The 24928-nt window shown below is 33.6% G+C and overlaps 3 protein-coding genes and 1 non-coding gene across 6 annotated transcripts; 2 read left to right on the top strand and 2 right to left on the bottom strand.

The window, feature by feature from the left end:
* Nucleotides 1-1088: 1088 nt before the first annotated feature.
* hh (hedgehog) lies at nucleotides 1089-19030 on the top strand. Of its 3 annotated transcripts, none has more exons than XM_064355979.1 (4): nucleotides 1089-1107; nucleotides 4548-5000; nucleotides 15907-16168; nucleotides 18124-19030. In XM_064355979.1, exons 2-4 carry the CDS (start codon nucleotides 4704-4706, stop codon nucleotides 18741-18743), a joined length of 1179 nt encoding a protein of 392 aa, XP_064212049.1. In that variant the 5' UTR covers nucleotides 1089-1107; nucleotides 4548-4703; the 3' UTR covers nucleotides 18744-19030.
* A 760-nt stretch (nucleotides 19031-19790) lies between these two features.
* Nucleotides 19791-20808, top strand: LOC655181 (uncharacterized protein). Its single transcript, XM_961700.4, has 3 exons — nucleotides 19791-19975; nucleotides 20034-20546; nucleotides 20602-20808. The coding sequence occupies exons 1-3, from the start codon at nucleotides 19882-19884 to the stop codon at nucleotides 20766-20768; spliced, it is 774 nt and encodes a 257-aa protein (XP_966793.2). The 5' UTR covers nucleotides 19791-19881; the 3' UTR covers nucleotides 20769-20808.
* twr (twisted bristles roughened eye) lies at nucleotides 20807-21780 on the bottom strand. Its single transcript, XM_961787.4, has 4 exons — nucleotides 21594-21780; nucleotides 21282-21541; nucleotides 21057-21234; nucleotides 20807-20909 (listed from the first exon to the last, which is right to left on the bottom strand). The coding sequence occupies exons 1-4, from the start codon at nucleotides 21642-21644 to the stop codon at nucleotides 20859-20861; spliced, it is 540 nt and encodes a 179-aa protein (XP_966880.1). The 5' UTR covers nucleotides 21645-21780; the 3' UTR covers nucleotides 20807-20858.
* Nucleotides 21781-23338: 1558 nt separating this feature from the next.
* LOC103312180 (uncharacterized) lies at nucleotides 23339-23909 on the bottom strand. Its single transcript, XR_010333744.1, has 2 exons — nucleotides 23631-23909; nucleotides 23339-23540 (listed from the first exon to the last, which is right to left on the bottom strand). It is a non-coding gene; the product is annotated as an uncharacterized LOC103312180 (transcript).
* Nucleotides 23910-24928: the final 1019 nt, after the last annotated feature.

Raw genomic sequence — 24928 nt, 5'->3', positions numbered from 1 at the left:
ACACAAGAGAACTCTTAACGCAAGGTTTATATGGAATTATTAGACCACTGAAAGATTCCAACCACTAACATTTTTCTTTTATTCGATTGTAGACTGGAAACTATACAGACTGATGCATTTTTTAACTTGCATAAAGCTATGACTGAAAACTGAAATCATTTTCAAAATGACTATACTTCCGGAAGTACAAAAATTTACTAAACTTGTTAGTACTTAACTATCATAGTTTTTGACATATGTCAATTCTTTCTTGGACGGTTTATTTTTGACAAAATTCAGAAAAATAAATGCTTATCTAGCTTAAAAATCATTAAATTTTGGACAAAATTTTAGAAAACTTTTGTGTTTCAGGCTGACAAAGTGCTGAAACGCTTTGAAAAAAGAACAAATTTGTGTTTTTTGACTCAACTTTGTATTTTTTTATTTTGAATTTCGCGAAATGAGTGAATTTCTGCCTGAAAAAGGAACTGAAACCTCAAAAAAAGTTCAAAAATAATCTTAACTTATTAGCTTTTATGTAAAAATGCTTGAAAAGCGGCGCAAATTTGACAATAGTTTAGGTATTTTTTAATTACTTTTACTAAAAAATGTACAAAATACACAAATTTTGTGATTTCTTGAAAAATTTATGATGAAATTCGGCAAAAATTTTCATTTTTAGAGTCAAAAACGTTCAGAAAAGTCGTAACAAGAGTAAAAACAATGTCATTTTAAAATTGAGTTTTTTTATAAGATAAATATTTGGAGCCAAATGACTTGGCTATTTTATTAAAATTTATGTTTATTTGTGTATTTAGTGATTAAATCTATTTTCTATAGATTGTTAATTATCGAATTATTGTCAAATAAAAGAGAATATAGAAGTAGAAATGGGTTTGAAACCGATCTGAAATAAATGGTTTAGTGTTGTGTTAGTTGGAGGAGGTCCGATTGAATGTCAAAACATCAGGCAGGCAAGCAAGCAAGCAAGCAACAAACACACGGAACTCACCTTCGTCAACTGCCTAACAGTCGTTGGCTTTTAGGCGGTCGGCATTAGTCCAAACACTACAAACCCGCTGAAGATTTACGGAGGTCCGTTTGCCGACACGGCTGCTCCTTTATCAGGTGACAGTTCTTGTACTAATGAATGTTTTCGTGGCCTTAGTCACTTGTGATGTCCGACGACTATGTGGGTTTTGAGGACCACCGTTCGTTCGTTAGTTCCTTCGTTTCTTCTTCACACACTTTGGAAATTTATTTATTCTCACTAGAGCTCGATTCGTTCGAAATGTGAACGATCGGAATTCTTTCGAGTGAGATTAAATGCTTTCAATTATTGCGGCGGGACACACATTTGCATACACACGAATTCCACAAATTTCTTCATTCGGTCGTTTTTTATCACTGACTTTTTTCTTACCTTACCTACGCCAGCAAGCAGCCCTCACACACCCATTTGGCAATTTAGAGTACGTAAAAAATAATTTCCATTGAAAATGTTACGTATATGATGATGTTTTTAAGCAAAAAATTCTTACTTTTGGCTTAAACTATTGATTTGTTAGCTAGTTTTTACGAAATCTGATAAAATAAAAGAGTTTTTGGATCAAAAATGCTTACAAAAAAAGTAAGACAATATCAGTGTGAGTGACGGTAATTTTTCAGCTTCTACAAACATTAATTTACAAAATTTACAAAAAGTAGTTATTTTTCCAATAATTTTGGACGAAATTTTCCAAAATAATTGGAACGATCATTAAAAAATTAAAGTTACCTTAATTTTAACTTATAATTTAATGTTTTTTCTGGATTTGTTCATGTTTATTACTACAAAAAGGTAAGTAGTAATTGAAATTGTATTTAATGGTACTTATTACAATAATTAACCTTTAAAATATGCGAATAAAACTCAGTTTTTCCTGACATTTTACTACTTTGATTTGCTATTTATTTGCGTATTAATTTTCTAATAACTGTATAAATTAATTTACCTTCTTTAAGTCGGGGGTTAATATAAAAAAACTAATAACCAACTAGTGATGATTTTTTAAAATTCGTATTTGAGAAGAAATTGTGTGCTTTACCTAATGTCTTTGAGCATATTTTTTTCTTTTGCCAAGTTGTTTGTGGTCTTTTATATTCTGTTTGTATTCATTGTTTTTACTTCACTTCTTTGCACTTTGTACCTACTTCTTTTCTTCTTTATGATTTCCGTATGAAACTTAAGAATAAATAATTCACCTCCATTCTATAGTTTATTTAGAAAAAACCGAAAAGCAGTCAATAATTATTATTTAAACAAAAATGAGTGGTTTTCCCCGCACTAAAGTGATTGAAAAGACACACAAAAGGTGACCAAATCATGATGACGATTTGCGGTTTCAGTTTTTCCTTTATCTCAAATAAATAACAGTCAATTTCCGCCTTAACCAGAAGTCATTCATAAATCGATTTCCCTTCCCTACCTAATGGAGGGTAGCTATCCGGTGTCACCCCTTATAGCATCAGGTGGTTTATCGTGGGAATTTTGGCGCCTAAACCTTTTCTTATCGCTGCTAATTGCCCACAAGAACCAAGTATTATTTACTCAAAGCCAACAAAGTTATGCAAGCCATACTCAGAATTGTCACTCGGATGATAAATCTGGAATTTCTATTTATTATTAACACCTGCAATTACCCGAAATGATAGATTGCGCAAATTTACGAGCAAATGAAATTTTATTGTTGTGGCGATAAAAACAAATGTATTAATTAAGGCAACAACGCTGCTGGGGAGCTGAAATGAAAAAACTTTGCTCCTTCAGTGTAATGAAAACAAAGAGAAAGTTTGGTGTTTTCGGAAAAACTCTTTCATTGTTCGGTACCTTAACATCTCGGAAGTGCTAATGAAGCGCAGTCGGAAAAAGAAATGGTGTTGTTCGTAAAAGTTAGCATCTCACTGAAAGCATCCAGTTGAAAAACACAGTGTTTGAGCTACGAATTAACCCAACAATGCGATTGTATTACATCAGTTTTTTTTTATTGTTGGCTTAATCATATTGGTGATAAAATCGCGATTACAGTAGTGTTTACAAACAGTGAAATATTTTCATTCATTTGAAAAAAAAGTCATGGAAAATTAGCACCAATTGTGAGCGGTTTATTTATCGTTGCTTTCTCTACGACTTGAATAGATTACAAAACTTGGGGCAGGTCATAAATATTGTCACGCTGAATTGTCACAACAAAATTTTCACGAACCTGATTAGCTACCGTCTATTAAAACCCGGGAGAAAAGATTCTGAAAAAGGTGAGCAAACAACACACCGTGCTAAATTCTTATCTGGCTTATTGTTGTTGACACAAGGTTGAGATTTTTACGCCGTTTGATTGCTGATCCAATTCTTTTGATAAGGTTTTTTTTTCGAAATGTTTCTCATTTGGTTATCGATAACTCTGGAACTTGTAGGTCATAGCCCTTAACATCTCATAAAAAATTAAGTTGTAATTTTTCTTAGAATTTTTTTAAACCAAAGTTTAGTTGTTTTCGAAATAATTCCACTTATTTAGATTTTTTTTTAATTCATACCTTTTTTTAAATCGGTAACATTCCTGTTTTTTGGGGAAATTACAAGAAAAAAAATGGAGTTTTCAAATTTTAGGTAAACTTAAACCCCAAATTTTCTAATTGCGTTTGGAATTCTTGAAGTATACATAACTCAATTTTTCTTTTAATTATTTGTTTCAAGAAAGATCATTATTCTTCGGTTAACAGTTTACAAAATTAGTAATATAAAAAAGCTTCATAACTAAAAAACTGTTGGGAATTTGACGATTTTTCGATGCCAATCGATTCCTCGGATCATATTACATAAGACAGAATCAAAATAGTTCCACTTTTTCGAATAATTTTGCCGTAATTGAGGAAAAAAAACAAAAACTAGTTAATACCTCCACGTGTTTCCGAAAATTTTGAGAAAAAAACCCATCTATTTGAACCCAACCCATCTAAAACCCATCCCATATGGTAGATTTTGATCTGTTCTTTATAATTCTTTAGTTAATTTTCGGTACCCGGAACTTTTATCGAGTAATAACTCCGGAACTGTTAAGAGTAAATCCTAGTTATTATCGTTGGAAAGCTCTTTTAATAATCTTTCTAAGAAAAGATCATTCTTCTTCGTCCAATAGTTTTCGAGACAAAATGATAAAAATAGAGCAATAGGACGTATTTTTTTGATAAATCTTGAAACAACAAAGAGTATTGTTTTAGTGAAAATTTTGGATGAAAAAAACGTTGGTAAGCAATCGATAAGTAGGCTATTAGTCATCGTATTTGTGTCGCTAAAATTCGTAGTAGCCGCAGCAGCAGTGATAATGCCTGTTTGTATTCAAGCGCCAAACGGTGTATGTGTGTTATCTCCCGTGATAAATCCATCCATCTAATCGGGCCGGCGTCAAGTAATCGTCCTGGCAGCAGTGGCGTGCACCAGTCATTGAAATCTCCAGCTGGTGATGTTAGTTAGTTAGTTAGCAGTTGAGTTGGTGGCAGGCCAGAAATATAGTATGATTTGCGAGGTGCAGGTTCATCTGCCTCGGAGTTGGGCTCCGCCCGCTGGCCAATAGCCGCTGAGGCCGTCCGAAGATGGCCAGGGCCTTCAAGTGAGTGGGGCCAGTCAGTCGGTGTTTCACCTATGACAAGTGCAAGATGAGGAGTGCTGATGGTGCGTGCGTTCGGAGATGAGGTCTGCTTCGGCAGCGGCGCTCCTGCTAGCGGCCCTCCTGGTGGTGCAGGCGGTGCGGGCTTGCGGCCCGGGGCGCGGAGTCGGCCGGAGACGAGGGCCAAGGAAGCTCACACCGCTCGTCTTCAAACAGCATGTGCCCAATGTGCCGGAGAATACGCTCACGGCGAGCGGACTCACTGAAGGACGCATCGGAAGGAATGACTCCAGGTTCAAGGATCTGGTGCCCAATTATAACCAGGACATCGTCTTCAAGGATGAGGAGGGCACGGGGGCGGACAGGCTCATGACACAGGTACGAGAGAAAAAAGGGAACAAAAAACTTGAAAAAACACTTTTTCGATTTATTCTTTTCACAAAAACTCAAAATTTTGAGTCTGAAATAAAGCCAAAAATTACGACAAAAGTTGAGCAAAAAAGTTGAGCTCAACTTCAAATGTTAAATAATAAATGCTAATATGAGTTACTACATCTCGAAAATTAAAGCTGATAGAAAAAATCTGTTGGGAGTTTTGAACAGCACAAAATCAGACGCAACAAATATAAATAAATAAAAATAGTTATTCCAATGGAAAAAGTGACCAATTTTTGGCTAATTTTTGGAATTCAAATTTGCCAAAAAAATTTTTTTTTGGTAATGGATGTGGCCGGTTACATTGAAATTAAATATGTAAAAAACAGGAAAAGTTGAAAAATTAAATGCTAGTAAAAATTACCATTTTGGCTAATTTTTTGAACATTCTTTTCACCAAAACTCGAGATTTTGCACAGGAAAATTTAAAAATGGTGTCAAATGTCGAAAAATGTGTTCGTTGACCTGTGTCCTAAATAAGCTCAAAAAAGCAACTAAAAAGTTAAAAGCAAAAATATTAAACTCAATTTCAAATGATATGTTATGTAAAGGTAAATGATCGAAGAACAATGATAATAATTCGAAAATTGAGTCATTTTTCGCTGATTTTTGAGATTCAAGTATATTAAGTTTAAATAAAAAAAAAAAAACTCAATTTTATATTATTTCCACTTTTATTTATTCCTTAAATAGCTTATAGGATAATTCAGATGATTTTGTGTTAAAAAAATGAAACTTCGAAATTAAATTGGTAAATTAGATCGAAAAACATTAGAAAAAGGAACAACTGTAATTATTTTTTAAAAGATTGAGGTAAAAAGTGTTCAAAAACCATAATTTTGGCTAATTTTTGGAACATTAAATAAATTTTTTCGACTGATTTTTTTCACTAAAAGTTTCTATTATTGAAATAATTGTACAAGATTTAGAGGATGATCCAAAAACAATGTCAAAAGTCAAAAAATGTGTTTACTGATCTGTTACCTAAATTGCCCCGAAAATATCAAAAACAAAAAAAAAGTCGACTGATGTAAGATTAAAAATATTCGTCTCAACTTGAAAGGTTATGTTATGTAATGTTAAATGATCGAAGAACGATTTAACAGAAAAAGTGACCAACTTTTAGCTAATTTTATTTTTTTAATTCAATTGTTCCTTAATTCTTTTTAAGTTCTAAAATTGTATAAATTATTTCGACTGATTCTTTTCACTAAAAGTCGGACATTTGAGCTTTCATTTCTCAAAAATTGTATTTCTACAGAAGAGTCCAAAATGACATTAAAATTCGAAGTCTCAAGTTTATTCAGAAAATGAACATTTTTTTGCTCATTTTAATTTTGTTATAATTCAAAAATGATTTTGTCTCAAAAGTGTTCTGTGAAATTAAATTGGTAATCTAGGTCGAAAAACATTTAAAGAAACAGAAAAAGGTGAAATATCTAATTTTTGCTAATTTTTGGGTAAAAAATTTCGAGTTTAAAACGTGAAAAATAAAAAATATTTAAAAAATGTGTGATTTTCGAGGTTAAAACTTGTTGATTTGTTGTAAAAATCGGAAATTGATTCGGTCAACTAATTAGGTATTTATAGACGTGCTAATTGCATTAGATGCATGTGCAATGTCATTGTTGAAGTGCATTTTGCGTGAGTAAGGTCAGAAATAGAAAACTAGTAAAATAATTCGAAAAATCAAGCATGTGTTACGTGTTTGTACAGCGTGAGAAATATTCATATAAACATTAAACTGTTTGTTTGAAGAACAGTGTAAACCTGTCTCTGTCTCCAGACAAAAGATAATGGTATTTACACTTCGATATATTGAGATGAAAGAACCAAGGTTTATGAATTACGGCTCAAAAATTACAACAACGCGAGGAATTCGATGAAAATTTAATAAAATTATTAGTCAGCAGTTTTCTAGCCAAAATACCAGAATCGATAATGCGCTTATCAGCAGACGTGACTTAAGTCTGATTCAGAAAAGCGCTATTGTGTTTCTTGGGAAACAGAAAATGCGCTCGCTTTGGTTCAACTTTTCCTGGGATATGCCATAAACTCTTGTTTGTCTAATTAATTTTATTGCACGTTAAATACGTATAATAAAATTGTGAACCGCACCTTGTTAGGACGCTTTGTTTGCCCACTAATTAAAATCCATTCAAAAGTTGACTGAAATCGAGAGCATCAAGAGGAAAGAAGCCTTAAAAAGTGCGTGAGAACGAGCTTTCGAGACAATTTTCAGGTCACAAATTAGGTCAAGGAGTTTCGCTTTTCCAGCTTTATCAGATAGCAACCAACGCTCTTATCATCAAGTTCATTCATAAATAAATTTCGGTTTTAATGAGTCAATACCAACATAAAACCTGATACTTATTAGCCTATAAACTCTTACTTGAATTTTTCATCATACACAAATGACCGTTATTCTCTATTTGCTCTCGCTTAATCCACTAAATTCTATTTATTCAAAGATATAAACAGGTAAAAGACACACACTGTCGTAATACCCGGAGATGCACACGATTTTCACCGCCTGAAATAATCATAGACAAGAGGTTTTTTCCGTTTTGATTAAATTCCTCATTTATCGCACAAGTGGAGGAATTTCACTCATCAGATTAAAATCTGTAGCAAAGTAGCTAATGACTTTTTTTTTGGTGATAACTTTGTATTCTTTTAGAGTTATTTATGCTTCAACACAGCCATAAATTCATTTATGCCAAAGTTATAAACCAAAAGGCTCATTATTATTTATTGCGTTCTCGAATTTATTTATAGGTGCGCATAGATCATTTTTCTCCATAATGGTACAACCACACGACGTTAAAATGCTGCTCTTGTTTTGTAAAAAAGCTAAAAAATTTACAAGAATTCTAAGAAAATCTCAACAACAAAAATTAGCTTATCTTTGATATTCAAAAATGGCCAAAAAAATTATAAAAAATATAAAAATGCGATGAGAAACGAACAATTTTTGGTGACAAGGTGGAAAGACTTTTTGCTTTTTTTCATAACATGATTTAGCTTTGACCTAATAAAGAAGTCTTTTCTCCACACTCCAAAAACACTCTTTTCCACTTTGATATTGCTATTGGATCGTGACAGTAAGAGAAAAGAATACTCAATTTTAAGAAAAAAAAATCTTGAAATTTGAATAAACAATGTCAAAACAATTTTTGCGCCATAAAATTGATGATTTAAAACAGCAAATAATAAATTTTTATTGCACTTTTGTTGTGAAAAAGTGTTTGTGTTGATTTATGTCAGAGTGCATCAGCTTTATTGAAATAGAGTCGTAATGAATAAATATGATTTAAATGTAAATGTGTGCAATCAATTACATAAGTCGTCTTTAATTCCAATTAAGTCAAATTGAATGCAATTATGACCGTCAATTAAGTGTTAAGCGCTGACATTCAACAAGCAGATCCGATAAAAATGTCTGTTGATCGTCGAATTTCTATATTTGTGTAAATGTGATTCATTGAAACAATAACCGCTTTGGTCAAGGAATGCCGACCTACCTCAAGTCGTTTGAACGTGTGTTTAATGTTACTGTCAAGGTTAGGATGATTTCCATCCAATGTTTTTTGCTCGATCTAACAATTTGCCAGTTATTGGTCGATTTACGAAACCAATCGAGTTTGTTTTGGAATTCAAAGTTTAATTTATAAGCGAGTTTTAATACGGCATGTAATTGATATATGAAGCAGCGTAAGTGTAACCATTAACTTTATGCTGTAACCAGTTAACGTGCTTAATACACATTCTTCACTTCAAATAAAGTTTCAACTAATCGAGCTTTTACAGCCATCAGGTGAGAGGTTTTAATTCCGGAGAGCTTACAACAACTTGTTAATTTCTTGATGCTGAACTAGCCACATATTATTATTATTTATTATTTTATTGTATACTGATGCATGGCTGGCTAACAATAGCCTGTATTGTTTAGCAACATGAAAATAATTTTCTCGAATCGCCAATACACTTTTAATACAATAGGGCTCTTGTCATATGCTAATGAAAGTACATATATACATACCAGCAGTTCGAACAAGATATCATATTTTCTAAATCTTTTACGCTCAAGCTTTCTCGGAAATTCACAAGAATTCACATAAAAGCGACGATTAGAAACTTATTCGAACACGATTGAAACTAAACCCGCACTTATTGACTAACTGTAAATTCATCACACGACTTTTAATACATTCCGACAAAGTCTCACATTTTTATAGGTATCGGCTTGAAAGAAAATAATTCCGCCTTTGAGTAATTTTTTAATAAAGCTCAAAATTTTGAACACTTAATAATTAATCTCAAAATAATTACGTCTTCTCTCAAGAGCTTAAATTTTATCTTTTAATTTGACATTGTTTTGAAGATTTTGATCGCCTTGATTCTAATCAACACAAAATGTTTTTTTTCCAAAGAAATTCAAAATTTTTTTTTACAAAAAATCTTAATTGTCTTGAATCTTTAAATAATAAAACAGAAAACATCTAAAGGTTTTGAAGAATCTTTATATTTGTTTTCGGATTTTCTCTTAAGATCAGAGAGAGATTTTTGCTTCTTCTCAAAATTTAACTCAGCTAGCATGACCTAACATCTAAAGAGACTTTAAGAGAAAAAAAGATTTGGACGCCAATAACTCAATAGAAAAATTAGCTCATTAAACGTGAAATGATTAGTGTGTGGCAATAAAATCTGGTCACACAGTCGAAATGGCAATACCCTCATACACCGCAATAGTAAATTGTTACATGGAGTGGAATGTGTTTTTCATTATTATTGGTTCTTGTAGGTTACATGAGACCCTAAAAGACCGCCAGGTAATGGAACGCTTCATTTTAACAACACTAAAGTGGTTTATAAAAGCAAATTGGTGTGTGAATGTCATTTTAAATCAATAGTTTTGTTTTAATACTAAAACAATTTAATGGGTGTGGTTGCATAAATTTCTTAAGTAATTACATTTTTGACATGTGCGGTCATATTTTCAATTTATTTATTAATTTATTGGTTTTCGAACACACCTGGCTCAATTCGATCAAATCTTCTCTTGCGTTTTTATGAGATTGTTTGTCAACAAATCATTACTTGTGTCTTTTAAATGTTATAAAAATAAAGAAGTTCGTCAACAATCAATAAACGTTGTGTTTGCAAATATCACTGTGATTTATTGGCTTTTTCAACAACAATAAGGATTATGCAAGATATTACGAAGATTTACCAACACACCTCTTGTAACAATATCTGACTTGTCTTATTGAGTGTGCTGAGTGTTTACTCATCTATTGTGCCAAGTAATTGCTAAAACACCATAAAAGCTCGCTCACTTACATAACCAACGATTTCTACCAACTAGCAAGTTAAACTTTTCACTTGAGGTGGGCTCTAAGCCGTCTGGCATTTGGTTTTAAAAGTCGTTTGGCTACCGATAAGGCGCACCAGGCAATCAAGTTGATATTATTAGATAATAGGCTTTGCTTGTGTTTGGTTAAAATCGTTAAAAATGCATTGGTGTGTGTCTGAGACGCGTTGACACTCAGTCACCTCTTGTCCGATATTTGGATTAGGTTACCACTGTTGATCGGTTACGACTTGTTCAAGCAACCGTGAGCTTTCATCTTGTTGGCGTCAAATTGTATATCTGTTTGCTTGCTCTCTGATATGTGTGTACCCTTTTTTGTTGACTGTCAGATGATTAAAAGTAATTTAAAAGGTGTGAACGAGAGTACAATGCCTGCTGATGGAAACTGGTTAATATTCGGCTTTGACAAGTCAATATTTTCGATGGCATTTTTCCATGAAAGTTGGAATTAGGAAACCGTTACGAAATGAAAGAAAAAGCGCGTTAGCTCACTTTCAAAGCTTCGTTCTTTGCTAAATCTGAAGAGAAAAGTGAAGATTTTCACTATTTGGAATTAGAATTTCGGGAAGCAGTTTATTTTAAAGTGTGTAAAGTTACAAAAAAATGTCCTCAACGCTTGACTCGTCAAGACCTTAAAGTGTTTTAGATTTGTGTTATAATTAAAAAAATTGAGACAAAAAACTTAAGATTTTTAGTTTGGAAATTCTTTCTTAAGGTCAAGGCTAATTTAAATTTTTTGAAGAAGCAACAGATTTTCTCTGTCTTTTTGCCTCATAATAAAAATAAAATGCAAGAAAATGTTCCTTTCAACCTAATTTGCCGACTTTCGAACTGATTTGTGAAAAATATTAGTGTTTTAGGCGATTTAGAGTGTAAATATGTTTAAGAAAAAGGACGAAACGGAAAAGCGCAACATAGCTTAACACGTAAATGTGAACCAACCGTAAGATAACTTTTTTCCTGAAATAATTATATTTTTATTATAATTAATTAATTATTTTTATTTTAGTAATTGTCAAATAGTAGTATAAAAAAGCAATATTCTATAACAATCTCGATTTTTTTCGACTTATAGAGGTTCCACCGCATTAATATTCGTAAATAGGTGATTGATTTTAATTATAAGGGAGGATAGAAAAATTCTTCAATGATCTTCTTCAGTTTGTAATAAGAGCTTTATTTTGTTAAAGTTTAATAAAAAAAAATTATACATACTTTTACAAACTTAAATTCACGTAAAAGAATTGTAAAAAAAAGTAAAAATGTAATTTTGTGTGCGAATGATTGCAATAATCCCTCGTCTTGTCGACCTTATCCAGCAGCAGTCAACAGATTGCAAGTTTAAAGCCATGGCAAGCAGGCAATGAATAATTGGCCAGGGCGTTGAGAAAATGACTCTGAAACCAGCCTCAACACCTGAGGCGATCGTCCAACAAACTAAAGCCGAAGCCAAAGAAGAAGAAGAAATTTGTTTCTCTCGTAGGTATACGAAGGTCATCATCAACGAACGAACGAACGAACCAACGAACGAACCCATGCTCTTGCTTTATTCTTTTAAATATTATGCGGTGAAATAGTTAAGTTATGGACGCCATCGTCTTAGATAAATCTGGACTAGATGGTGGATCTGAAGACGCGATGGCTACGAGTAGGCGGGCAAGAACTACGCCCGCCCCATTGACGTTTTTTGTTCTCGTTCCCTTATTTCGGCGATCGAATACACAAAGAACTGCTGGCACTCATTCCAACCATGTCGGCAACTTACAAAAGCGCGCTAACCACTCGACAAACCGACCGTTTCTTCTTTATTCCAAACCACATTCATTTCCAAGCCATTTTCACTCAAAATACAACATTTCACATAAATCGGCCGATGGACGCCATTGCTCAACACATTGAGTTGAAATTACGCCAAAAGTTTCAATTTATTCATTAAATGTCTCAACAGTTTCATGAAATTATAAATAAGTACTACACGAAAAGTTTCAAAATTTCCCAAGTGAAATATTTTTTGCATAATGAGACTATAAGTGTTTAAAAGTTTAAAATACCTTCTATACCTCTCTTTTTAATTCACTGTTGCCACTTTACTAATAGTCAAAGAACGCTTTTATCAGAAATTTAATTGAATGTATCAATTGGTATAAAAATAATCTTACGTTATGTTACTAGATCTGCGCATTTAGTGATTTCTAAAAATTTTAATAACTCTTAAAAAAAACTGTTATTGTTAGACGGTGCGTTCAAAAAGTCTTTAGATCAACTCTTGCTGTGAGAATTTGGATTGACAGATTTTTATTGTCTATGATAGATTTTTATCGTTTTATTCTGTTGAAGTGTCAAACGCACTACTTTGGCTCACCTACGGCTCGTTTTTTAACTTGGAATTCGTGCGCCAAAACCCTTATAACACGACTATGGTATGCTATTTTTTATAGTTTGCGCTCCCTTTTTTTCTTATTTTATTTAATTAAAAAAAATGTCGTCTAGGGAATTTTGTGTCAATTGGTAACGGTAATAATAATAAATAAAGAAGAAATTATGATTAAATCGATCGTACGTGTATTCCACGCATTATCGATTAAACTCCTGATTAATAAGCCATAAACGGGACCTTCTGTTGATAAAAGTCTAAAAAAATTTACGTTTTTTTTTTAAAAAAATAAGATTATTACATTTGAAAAAACTGTCATATTCATTTAAAAAAATCATAGGAGTCTTGCAATTTGACAGTTGACGCTTCTAAAGATTTTATTAAACCTTTCGAAATTCTGGTTACAAAATGCAAAAAAAAGTTCAAAAAAACAAAAAAATTATATATGTCAAAAACGATGATAGATATGTATGTACATTTAATTCAATTTGAAAAGGCGATTTCAAAAATGCATTAAAAATACTTAGATAGTTACCATTTAAAATTTCAAAGCTACATTGGAAGTTAAAAAGTTTCCTGTGCCTATTGCAAAAATGTGATTTTCGACTCGAGTAGATAACCGATTGTGCCAAGCAATTGACTGAAAAATTCAATATTGTGGCTTTGTTGGCGGCGCCTTTTGGGATTTCTCCGCAGGTATTCACTCCAAAGCAATATATTTAAAATGGACTAATGGATAAATGTGTACATAAGCAATGTTTGTCCGTTTTGAGGCAGGTATTGTGGCTCCACATTATACAAAAAGCTGCGGCTTCGTTTCTTCTTACACAAAAGTATGGTTTTCTTCCGGTCCTGCTCCCACCTGTGTCTTTTCACAAAATTTATCACCTTGTCGACCTCTTACAATATCCATTCTCAAGGGCCCTACCTGTTTTAATCATTTGAACTAACTTTTCACATTCCGTTGTTGCGAAAATATTTTGATGGAAATGAGTGACACACGTGAAATTGATTTTCTACATAAAGGGACACAATTCGTTTTAGGCAAACATTACAAGACTTGTTAACACAAACCCTCACAAAGGGACATAAAGTCAACCGTAAAAGGCTTGCATTTCAGGGAATCTCTAGCGCTCTTTGTATATTTTAAACAGTTTTTTTACTCACTTAAGGGAACCACTTCCATAATCAAAAATTCTCTCACGTTAGCCAACGCTTCATAAATACATCCAATCAGGAGAAAATTACAACTCCACGCATTTTTATTCAAAATTGTGCCATAAATTTTCGACATAAAAGCAAAACGGCAGCTTCCGGCAGCCAACACCACAAGAAATAATAAAACGTGATTGAGTTTAATTTTTTTGCTCCATGTTTTTATTATCGACTTAATTTGGTAATCGGTTAAAAAAAATAAAATTTTTACCAAGTTTTAAACCATCCTTGTTTCTTATTCTACTTAATTAATTTTAATTATAAGAAATAGTAGAAAAATTCTGAAAAAATTCACAAACATAGAGAAAAATATTAAGAATTTAACAGCAAACGCTGAATTCTGTGCGACTATTAGTTTTTGAAATACTGGGAGATACTTTTAACAGACTCACCCTGTATAATTTGTTGACTTTTCAGTCAGTCTTAACAAACTTTTACAGCAATTTTCACATCAAAAACGTGCTTAATAAACACTTTTTGGTTCTACTTTTGTAAGAAATTGACAAAAAACTGTGACATTTTTAGAACGTGTTTCAAAAAACTAGTTGTATTGGAAGGTTAAAAGTTTCCAAAATAGTATTTAAAAGAATCACCCTGTATGTAAGTATACCAAGCATCCAACTAATAAATATTGAATTGATGGCTTCGCGTCCATAAAATCGGCCATTTTTCAATCGTTTTGTCAAGACATCAACACAAAACCAACGAATCATAATTCATTTGCCCCTTTCGTCTCCATATAAACCGGTATCATAAATATTTAATCAAAATGTGCGAGCCATTGTATTGGTCTTTGACAAAAAACAACAAGACGACGTTATTCTGCTCCTGATGGATGCAATGTGCGATTCTTATCAATCGAACGAACGAAATTTTCTTTCAACATACTTATAGGTAACCGGAAGTCTCAAACCAACTTGTCATGGGAATTGGGCTTTTACACCCGTCATAAAGCTATCGATGATTATCAATGTTTGCCTTTATTCTTTCACGACTTTTACAATTTCCTGTTGGTTGAAACGGCAAATACGAACGATAACGACCGAATTGTGGCATTTTTCACAAGGTAATAACACCCACTAAACTTTTTTCTGGTGGGAAAGGCAAAGAAAATCGATTACTTGTTCAATGAAAAAAAAAAACGCTTGAATACGGGGTGAGTCTGTTAAAAGTATTTTTCACTATATTTCAAAAACTAATAATCGTACTGAATTCAGCGTTTGCTATTAAATACGTTATATTTTTTGCTAGCCATGTGAATTTTTTCAAAATCTTTGTACCCTTCCTTATATTTAAAATTAATTAATTAGTATCGACAAAATTAAAAATATGAAAATATTAATTAATGAAAAAACAAGTTGAATAATTTTAGTGAGTAATTTTGAATTCTTTTCAATTTAGAAATGGGAGAAGCAGGTTTAACAATAATTGATTTAGAAAAATGAAAAAAGCAATTAGTTATTTTATCGTGAAACACCTTGACCTTTTCCCTCCGCATCTCCTTTGTTCCGCCCAAAAAGTAATTTTGTGTAATTTTTTGTGGGTCCATTTATCACGCGCGTTTAGAAAAAGCTTCACCCACTGCCAAAACTGTCTCAATGTTTACCTGCCATCACAATGGTCCTGTGGTAGGTTTCGATATCTGGAATAATTTACAACCGGAGCGGTGGTTCATTCACAAGTCTTTGTCTGGCGCATATTTAACCGATTTGTAAGACACGACAAGCAATTTTATGACATACGGAGATTTATATCACAAAAATAATAATATAGATGTTTACATCTATTAATAGATATGCTAATGTATTGTAAATTCGTATTAATTATTCATCAATCCGGCGAGCGATAATAAAGTTGTAGTAATTGATTGTTTGTTGTTATTGCAGAGATGTAAGGAGAAGTTGAACACTTTGGCGATTTCGGTGATGAACCAATGGCCCGGTGTTCGCCTTCTGGTGACTGAAGGCTGGGATGAAGAAGGCTATCATACACCAGAGTCCCTTCACTACGAAGGACGTGCTGTTGATATCACCACCAGCGATCGAGATCGCTCGAAATACGGAATGTTGGCCAGACTGGCTGTGGAAGCGGGCTTTGATTGGGTCTACTATGAAAGTAGGGCCCACATACACTGCTCGGTCAAATCAGGTAAGCACTTGGACCATGCAAGATTACACCAATACTTTTTCAACGCAATTACGCGAACAAATCATAAACTGGAGAAAATTTGATCATTTTTGACCAAGTTTCTCAACAAAAATAAAGAATAATAAAAAAGCGAAAATTATGTCATTTCAACTATTTCTTTGTTTATTTTCAATTCAGTTTCTAGAAAGTCTTTGTGAAGAAAACATTTTTTGCAAAGATAAGAGAGTTTTTTAACGAAATTTCGCGATAAAAACGTATTTTTTCCTCAAAAAATGATTAAAAACCGTCTACAATGTGCTCATTTTTGACGAAATTTTGTAAAACAAGTGAGTTTCTTACTCAAAAATAAGGCAGGTCTAACAAAAAAAATGTTTTAATTCCTTTATCATTTTTACCCTGTTCTAGGGAATTTACGGTCGAAAAATGCAAAAATTGCTCAAAAATAGTGTCAATTCAACTATTCTTTTGTTCATTCGCAATCCAGTTTCTTGCAGAAAATAAGTGAGTTTTTTACCGAAATTTCGCGACAAAAATGAGTTTTTCACTCAAAAAAAATCATTGAAAATCGCCTAAAATGTAGTAATTTTTGACAAGATTTTGCAAAATAAGTGAGTTAATAAGATTGGGTTAACAAAACAGGTCATTTCAACTGGAAAAATGTTAAGTCAAATCAGTTAAGTCATTTGGCTCCTGAATTTTGCTTGTTTTCGAAACCGATTGATTGAAACGTGAAAGCGGCAAATTGTAGTCGACTGCTTGTAATTATTGTGTTATACAACAGAGTTCATTAGCGAATAAAGGTTACAAACGTAAAAATGTTCATAAATCTTTGTGATGAGTAGTTGCATAAGCGCAAAATTGTGGGTGTGTCACAAAGTTCCAGAATAATCCCGGTTGACTTTTCATTAAATTTGAGTTAGTCTAATCCCCAAGTCAGGATTTGTCTGTGTTATCATGTTAAGACACAAAACAACAATCTCTTGCACGTAGCGCCTTTTGTGCCTACCGATGAGAAGGTAAATCTCTGTGAGAGTTTAAAAGAATCTTCTTCACTTGACTGCGTCCACTTAACTTATTTTCGGAAAACCAATATTGCAAATCCGGTGACAGGTTTTAACCGCTGTAATGCGATTATTTACCGAAAATTTCCCGTTTTTTGATGGAAAAATGTGCGCTATTTTGGTGGTGGTGGCTTGCTTGTCTGAACCGGTTTGGTTATAAATAAGGTTTATCTTTACCAGAATATTTAATTTCGAAACGGCACCCAAGTTGCAGCGCATTATCATCAAATCCCAACGATCTGGTCATTTGTTATTTCGAACGCCCGGACCTCGACGGCCACTTGAAAGCGATACATTTCAGATACCATCGACTTTGACATTTGCTGCTAGTTTAATAGCCCCAAATTAACTTTAGTAGTTCATGTTATCTATTCGAGGGAACAGATAAACCACCGCAAGCTTTTACAACGCGATTTATAGCACGACCGAACAAACCATTTTACTCATTTACAATACCTAAGAAAAAAATTAGAAACCTCTTTTACATACCAAACGTTTTTTCGAAATTCTCTCAGCAAAATAAAAATAATTTTATCGTAAAATTTCGTTACAAAAAGTAATAGTGAATTTATTAATAATAAAAATGTATTAAGAATTTTTTGCCCAAAAACATGATTTATTAAGCATCGTTGTTTTAGAATAAAACTGGAAATCATATTTTGATTAATATTTTCATATACACATTTTTTTTATTAATTACTTAACTACCTAAACTTTTAGTTCTTTAATTCAAGTTTTTTTTTCTGAAGTTGTTTTTGTGAGATTTCGGTGTTTTTTGAACATTCTTACAAAATAAATGAGCGAGATAACTTTAATTTAAAATTAGACATGACGTAATTTAATAATAAATATTCGGGGAAGTAGTGGAAGTGTTTTCAATATATTTTTTTTCAGAATCCTCCCAAGCCGCAAAATACGGCGGTTGTTTCTCGGGCGAAAGCACAGTCCTGACCTCCACCGGCCTCCGTCGCAACCTCTCCTCGCTCCAAATCGGCGAGAAAATCCAAGCACTGGACCCCTCCACCAACGAGCTCGTCTTCAGCGAGGTCCTGCTTTTCCTCGACTACAACCCCTCTCAAAAGCGCCAATTTCTCCACATAACCCTGGCTTCAGGTCGCACTTTGACAGTGACCCCATCTCATTTGCTCGTCCTCGACGATCGGACAATGAAATACGCGCAAAAGCTCCAACCGGGCGACTTTTTACTCGTGAGTGACAACGCGAAAAACGCTCTAATTAGCGAAAAAATCGTGCGTTTGGAGGCCGTGTGGCGGAGTGGCGTTTTCGCGCCGTTGACGGGCGTCGGGACGCTGGTGGTGAATGACGTGGTGGCGTCGTGTTACGCGACCATTGACAGTCAATGGTTGGCCCATTGGGCGTTTGCGCCCATTAGATGGGTGGCAAAGTTGTGGGATTCCGGGTTAAGGAAGCCGGGAGTTGGGGTTTTTTGGTACGCGAGGTTGCTTTATGCTACGGCGGACTTTGTTCTACCTTCGCATTTACTGCACGAGTGATATGTATAAAAAATTAGGTTTAGGTTTTTTGGCCAGTGACTTAGGTAGTGCGGATAGACCTTTGAGTGTTCCTTAATTAATTAATTAATTAATTAATTTATGACTTGACTTTTTTGTGACAAAAAACTGTATGTAGTGTATTTTTCATGTATATACAAAACTACTTTTACATATTGTATAGTTTCTTATTGTTTGAAAATTGTACATAGTTATTTATGTAATATATAGTCCACTTTTATTTATGGTGAAAAATTTTATATCGGAGACAAAATAAACGTTAATGTGATGCCAGTGTTTCAATTACAACATACAGATGTCCCAGCGAGTTAAAAAAGTCCATATTGATGTTAAATAATTGAAAAATTATTATTTTTTACAATAATCACAGGGTGCTTCAGAAATGAACTACAAACAAACTTTGAACAAACTTCTTTTTTATTTTGAGTAGAGTCTACAAAACAATGATTCCAAAAAAAGAGCAAAAAAAAACAAATTCAAAGATGAATAAGCTAAATAATAATCCAAATTTCTGATTTAAAAACTGTTTTAGAATCAGCAAAATTTTAAGAAAAATCGAGAGAAAGGTAGGTGCAATGCTAAATAATAATTTAGATTGATTTAAAAAAATTCTAAAGAAAACTATAAGAACATTTTTAAAAGACGCACAGTAGAATTTGAGAGAATGTGGAAAAAGTTTGATAGATATTATGCAAGTGGCACAGTTGACAACGTTGTAGGCAACCATTTTTACACCATGCGTAAAATGTAAAGTTAGTAGCATAGTTTGCCGAAATTATTACAGTTTACCTCAACTGACTTATTTTATATTCAAAAAACATAAGCTTGGACAAAGGTTTATAATCCCCTAAAGAGCAGAAAAAAAATCCCCTGGGAAATGAGCGAAAAAACAAATTTCGTAAACATTTCCACCGCAAAAAAGCCAGAGCCGTTTAATGTAGATACCAAATGGCTAACAAACGAGTCAAATGATTAAAATATATCGTTTATAATTTGAATTAGCGCCAATTATTATTGGCGCGATTCATCCTGTCAATTGTCACTTTTCTAACATAACCAAACAATTTTTTAAATTAGTCAAGTGCATTTTTTGTGTATTTATCGGTTCAAATTGTTCGTAATGGCTAGTTTTAAGGAACGATGTGTTGAATATTTCGGTACTGATGATATTTACGAGATATTAGGCGTTGAACGCGACGCTACAGAGAAAGAGAGTGAGTGGGAAAAAATTCAACGATTTTTGTAATTTAATGTGATGTCTTTACTATATAGTTAAGAAAGCGTATCACAAATTGTCCCTTTTGGTACATCCCGACCGAGTTGACGACAGTAAGAAGGCGTTAAGTACCGAGAAATTTAAAGTTCTTGGTAAAATACACGCGATTCTTCATGACAAAGAAAAGAGGAAGATTTATGACGATTACGGCGAGATTGATGAAGAAACCGACTCCAGTTTCAATTGGATTGATTATTGGAGGGCGATCTTCAAGAAAATCGACGTCAAAGTGATTGAAGAATACGAAAAAAAATACATTGGATCTGAGACTGAATTGCGTGATATTAAAAAGGCTTATGTTGCCAGTAAAGGCAACATGGACCTGATTTTGGAGATGGTACCATTCAGCAATTGTGCTAACGAACCCAGAATCATAGAAATCGTAAGAAAAATGGTCGATGATGGTGAAGTTGAAGAATATCCTGGATTTTTCAATGAACCAGCAGCCAAAAAAGCTCGCAGGAAGAAGAAGGAAGACAAGGAGAAGAAAGTTGCGGAAAAAATCAACAGTAATTATAAATTTTTCCTACTCTACTTTTCTAACTGTTTTTTTATTATTATTAGGACAAACTTTGGACCAAGAAATCAAATTAAATAACGAGCGACGTTTAAAAGGCTTTGCCGACATGATTTCAGATTTGGAAGCCAAATATGGAGGGGCAAAAAAGCGCAAATCACTGACAGATGGACAAAAAACAACACCGGTAAAGAAGCGCAAAGCTAGGAAATAATTCAAGTTTTATATGTTTTGAAATAAAATATTACCCACTCTCATTCTCTTATTTATTTTTATTTCAAGAAAAAAAGTACAAAAGCGATTATTACTCTCGGTGGATTAAGACGTAAAATGCTAGACAGACTAGGATTGTAAACTGAAAACAAAACACAGTCGATTAGACGTAAGGTAACGAGCTTTCAAACAAATTTCTGTTATGTTGCTTGATAACGCTTCGTAAATATCGGTAACATAAGTACAGTTGTTATGGAAATTTGTTTGAAAGCAAAAATGTGTTTGTTACCTTAAAGGTTGGGTATTCGTTCATTAAAATAGTGACCATGCCCACATATGGTAGAAAACCACGGGCTCTCCCAACTACGTCTTTTTTTGTTAGCCACAATTGTCCAGGGGCGTACAGCCCCCTATCATCAACACTGTTATTATCACCCTTTGTTAGGAATTTAACTGTGCCATTTTCCCTTCAATTAATTGAATAAAAAACAATTTCTCGAAATAGAAAACCTACTTTTCGTGTAATTTAAGTACTCTATGAACGATTGGAATGTCCCTGCCCTCGACTTTAAACACCACAATTTCCCCAACTCGCACCGGCTCTTCCGGATAATTTGTTAAAAATAACAAATCGCCCCTATGAAAAGCCGGCTCCATACTACCCGATAAAACCACAACAATGGGGCTTTCACTGCCTGTGACTACCATTAAACCTTTCCATATCATAAGTGCCGAAGAAACTATCATACCGAAACTTAAAACTTGATAAAGGAACTGTAAAAAATGTGTTTTTGAAAGCGGTTTTTCCCCGGCTATTTTGACTTACTTGTCGCTTATTCATCCGTTTGACATCATCAAAAAGAGTCGCAATGTCCATTATTATGTATAATTATTAAACAGCCCCCTGAAAGATGGTTCAAATCCACGTCAGAGTGGCAAACGTAAATAATTCAATGGGAGGGGAAAAAGGTTAGACAGATGACATTTGTGACCACCGCCAACATGACAAAACGAAAGCACTGGTTAGTACGCCGTGACTATCGTACATAACAATTTGAATAAATAAATAAATCGAGCAGTTGCACAACGAGGAAAAACTTGATGGTTTTTCAAACTCAAACTCAATGTAAGTGGCTTGCATAGTTTAATAGGACAAAAAATCGGCACCGACCTAACAAAACTAAAAACACTATACCACTATTTTTCAAAATAAAGCCCGGTTTACAATTTTTTAATAGCAGGTTTGTATTTTCCAAAAATCAGAGAATTTTTAACGAGCCAATCCTAAAATATTATGAAAAGAAAAAAGTTAAATTAAGACTTTTGGGGCGCGAAATATTAGAAATACTTCTGTCTTTTTACAGTCGGAGACTCTAATAAGCTTTGTTGCAAAAATCAGGAAAATAATCAGGGATTTCACCATTCAATAAATAATTAAACGCAAATTCAGTCTTTTTGTCTTTTTTGTTTTTGTCAGTCTTTTTTTTTCTTTTACCCCTAGTATTTTTTTCGTGTTTGGAAGTTAAAGAAAAATAATTTCGACAGGTACATAGTAAGTTAATTTCATAACTATGGTAACAAGAACTAATACTGGGTGACCTTACAGATTGTGATTCTTGTCGTTAGGTTGGCAACAAATTGGAAATTGAAAATTTAGCAACTATAAAATAGATTATTTTGCTTCATTATTTAAAAGTAACCTGGTATATTCATCATTTGAGGCTTTTTTCTTCTTTAAACGAACTCACTGTATTAGAAAAAAATGCACTCTTTTTATATTCAACGTTAACCTAGTCTTAGAGCTAGAAAATTTAAAGACAGAAATAAATAAAATACTAACCTTTCAATCCTGGCCTTGGTAGCGCTTGACACGTGACACAAAAGAACACAATTTCTTCAAAACACAATGTTTATAATGAAGTTTTCTCACTTTAATTCCACAATGTATTTATTTTAATCGGATCGGATTGAAAGTCAAAATGGAGGAGGTCAATGCAAACTACGATGTGGGAGTTTAGCAGTTTAGCGTCTTTAAATCAACACTGCATGCATTGTGTATAATTATTCAACGAAGAATTTAAAAATTGGCATTAATCACACGAGACGTTCAGTTATTAACTTAATAATCACTCAACGGGACCAACGCGACTCCGACAGACACAGCCAACTAACTGACTGTGCGACTAGACAAAGCGCACCATGGTGTGATGATGTCATGGGTTCGTTGACCTTTCTGTCTGGCAATAGACGAAACGAGCGGAAAACCGGGAAAACGTTTTTCCTATTCGTATTATTTGGTTTACTCACATGATAAATATTAAAATAAATTTAAATTTAAAAATAATTTCAACCCAATTTTTCTTTTGTTTTATTTAGGGAAAAACCAAGTATTTCTGGAGTTTGAATTAAGTAGCAGTGATTAGAGGCTCCAAAAAATGTTAAGTTGGTATAATGCAAGAAAAATTAAAGAATCTGACGAATCTGTTTGTTCGCTTAATGCTTAATAAACTTATTAAATAAAATAAAGTCGAACAAAAATATCTGTTTCTTGAGCGGGTACATGGATTAAACTGCGATATGAAATGTTCTTTATTGTTCTAATAACTCCTAACACCCTCTACAAACAAACTAATACAATCGTTTCAAAAAGTTGCCCAAAGTTCCTGCATTGTTGCAATCTGGCACCAGTCTGCCATTGGTCGAAACACACGCATCCCCACAGGCCCTTCCTTGAAAATACGGCCCAAACATCTGTTTACACTGCACGCAATTTCTGAAACAACAACAAATCCCAATCACAACACAATCACAAACTGCAACTCGTCGATTTCTTCGGCGTTGATTTCTCATCGTTGATTTTCACCTGTTGCATATTTCTCGTCAATGATGACACGGAATATTGTTCCTTTCGGCCAAGAATGGCCCTTGGAAAGGGGGCTTTCGTTCCCAGAATGGGTCTAGGGGAGTCCCCTGTCATTACACGCACGCTTTTACGCGAATATCGCGAACTCTGCGAAGGCTTCGGGGCCCCCTTACTGGGGCTCACTTCTAGGGGAACGTACACTTGGGCACTAGGCCGCAGTTCGGAGCTCATTAGTTCCGAGCTTTTAAATTTAATGAATTTGACAATAAAATGTGAAAGCTACTTACGTGATGCAAACTGGGATTGATGCGTTGCTGAAGAAGGTGTCCACAGCCAATAAAATGAACAGGAGTTTTAACATTGCGCTGGTTGAAATGTAAATGACGAAAACAACCCCTGTTACGGTTTTATAGCCGAGGGTTTTTATTTATGAACACAATCTATCATTTGGAAAAAACAAGGTGGTTGTGGGCGGTGTTTTGTTTGGAGTTCGTGCGAGGTTTCTCATTCTTTACAACGCTTCGATTTATTTACCGCAAGAGACGTGCACTTTTAAAATAACTCCCGGGTTCTCCAAACCCTCCAAGTGTTTTTATTGTTATTTTTGAGGGAAATTTATGCTAAAAGAAATATTTTCACAGTTTGAACAAAAAAGAACGCCCACAAGTAATTGCCAATTAACTCACACCAATTGGGTAACTCGTCATTTTTCAGTACATGATTTTATTCAGTTTTTATTACGTACTAATGAGCTGATCAAAATTCGTTGGAGGTCAAATAATTATATTAATACATGATTTTTTCGCCTTGCTTTGCACAAAATACTTAAAAAATTATTTTTTTACAAAAGCTATAGATACTAACCCCTGACATCACCTCAAATTAATTTTAAATACACAGGATGTTTAATAAATGAGCAACAATGCCATAACTTATGTTTTTTTGTGTATACTTAAAAATAATTGCAGGTAATTCAGAGGGCTTTTGTAAAAAAAACCAAAATAATAATAGTCGATTGTGATTATTTATTAAATTATTTTAGTAAGTTATGTTCCGACTAATTTGTCGATAAAAGAAGTGGTTTTGCCAGCTCTAGAAAAGGTCAACGCACCCATGACGTCATCCCGTCGTGGTGCGCTTCGTCTAGTCGCACCGTCAGTCAGTTGGCCGTGTCTGTCGGGGTTGCGTCGGTTGTGTAATTTATTTACAATAATAAATGAAATTAAACGAGTGATTAATAAGTTAATAACTGAATCGTCGCGTGTGATTTTTCGTGAAATGATGAAATTATAAACAAT

The sequence above is a fragment of the Tribolium castaneum genome, chromosome 4 (genome assembly GCF_031307605.1).
Source record: "Tribolium castaneum strain GA2 chromosome 4, icTriCast1.1, whole genome shotgun sequence".
Lineage (NCBI taxonomy): Eukaryota > Metazoa > Arthropoda > Insecta > Coleoptera > Tenebrionidae > Tribolium > Tribolium castaneum.
Note: the sequence above shows the minus strand (reverse complement) of the source record. Positions and strands in the feature narration are given on the sequence as shown.

Excerpts from the sequence above, each read along its gene's own strand:
- LOC655181 (XM_961700.4), top strand. The coding sequence starts at position 19,882 with ATGGCTAGTTTTAAGGAACGATGTGTTGAATATTTCGGTACTGATGAT. Across the intron at positions 19,976-20,033 it reads CGACGCTACAGAGAAAGAGA|TTAAGAAAGCGTATCACAAA; the intron begins GTGAGTGGGAAA and ends TTTACTATATAG. Across the intron at positions 20,547-20,601 it reads AGTTGCGGAAAAAATCAACA|GACAAACTTTGGACCAAGAA; the intron begins GTAATTATAAAT and ends TATTATTATTAG.
- twr (XM_961787.4), bottom strand. The coding sequence starts at position 21,644 with ATGGACATTGCGACTCTTTTTGATGATGTCAAACGGATGAATAAGCGA. Across the intron at positions 21,542-21,593 it reads AACGGATGAATAAGCGACAA|TTCCTTTATCAAGTTTTAAG; the intron begins GTAAGTCAAAAT and ends CATTTTTTACAG. Across the intron at positions 21,235-21,281 it reads GTACTTAAATTACACGAAAA|GGAAAATGGCACAGTTAAAT; the intron begins GTAGGTTTTCTA and ends AATTAATTGAAG.
- hh (XM_064355979.1), top strand. The coding sequence starts at position 4,704 with ATGAGGTCTGCTTCGGCAGCGGCGCTCCTGCTAGCGGCCCTCCTGGTG. Across the intron at positions 5,001-15,906 it reads CGGACAGGCTCATGACACAG|AGATGTAAGGAGAAGTTGAA; the intron begins GTACGAGAGAAA and ends TTGTTATTGCAG. Across the intron at positions 16,169-18,123 it reads ACACTGCTCGGTCAAATCAG|AATCCTCCCAAGCCGCAAAA; the intron begins GTAAGCACTTGG and ends ATTTTTTTTCAG.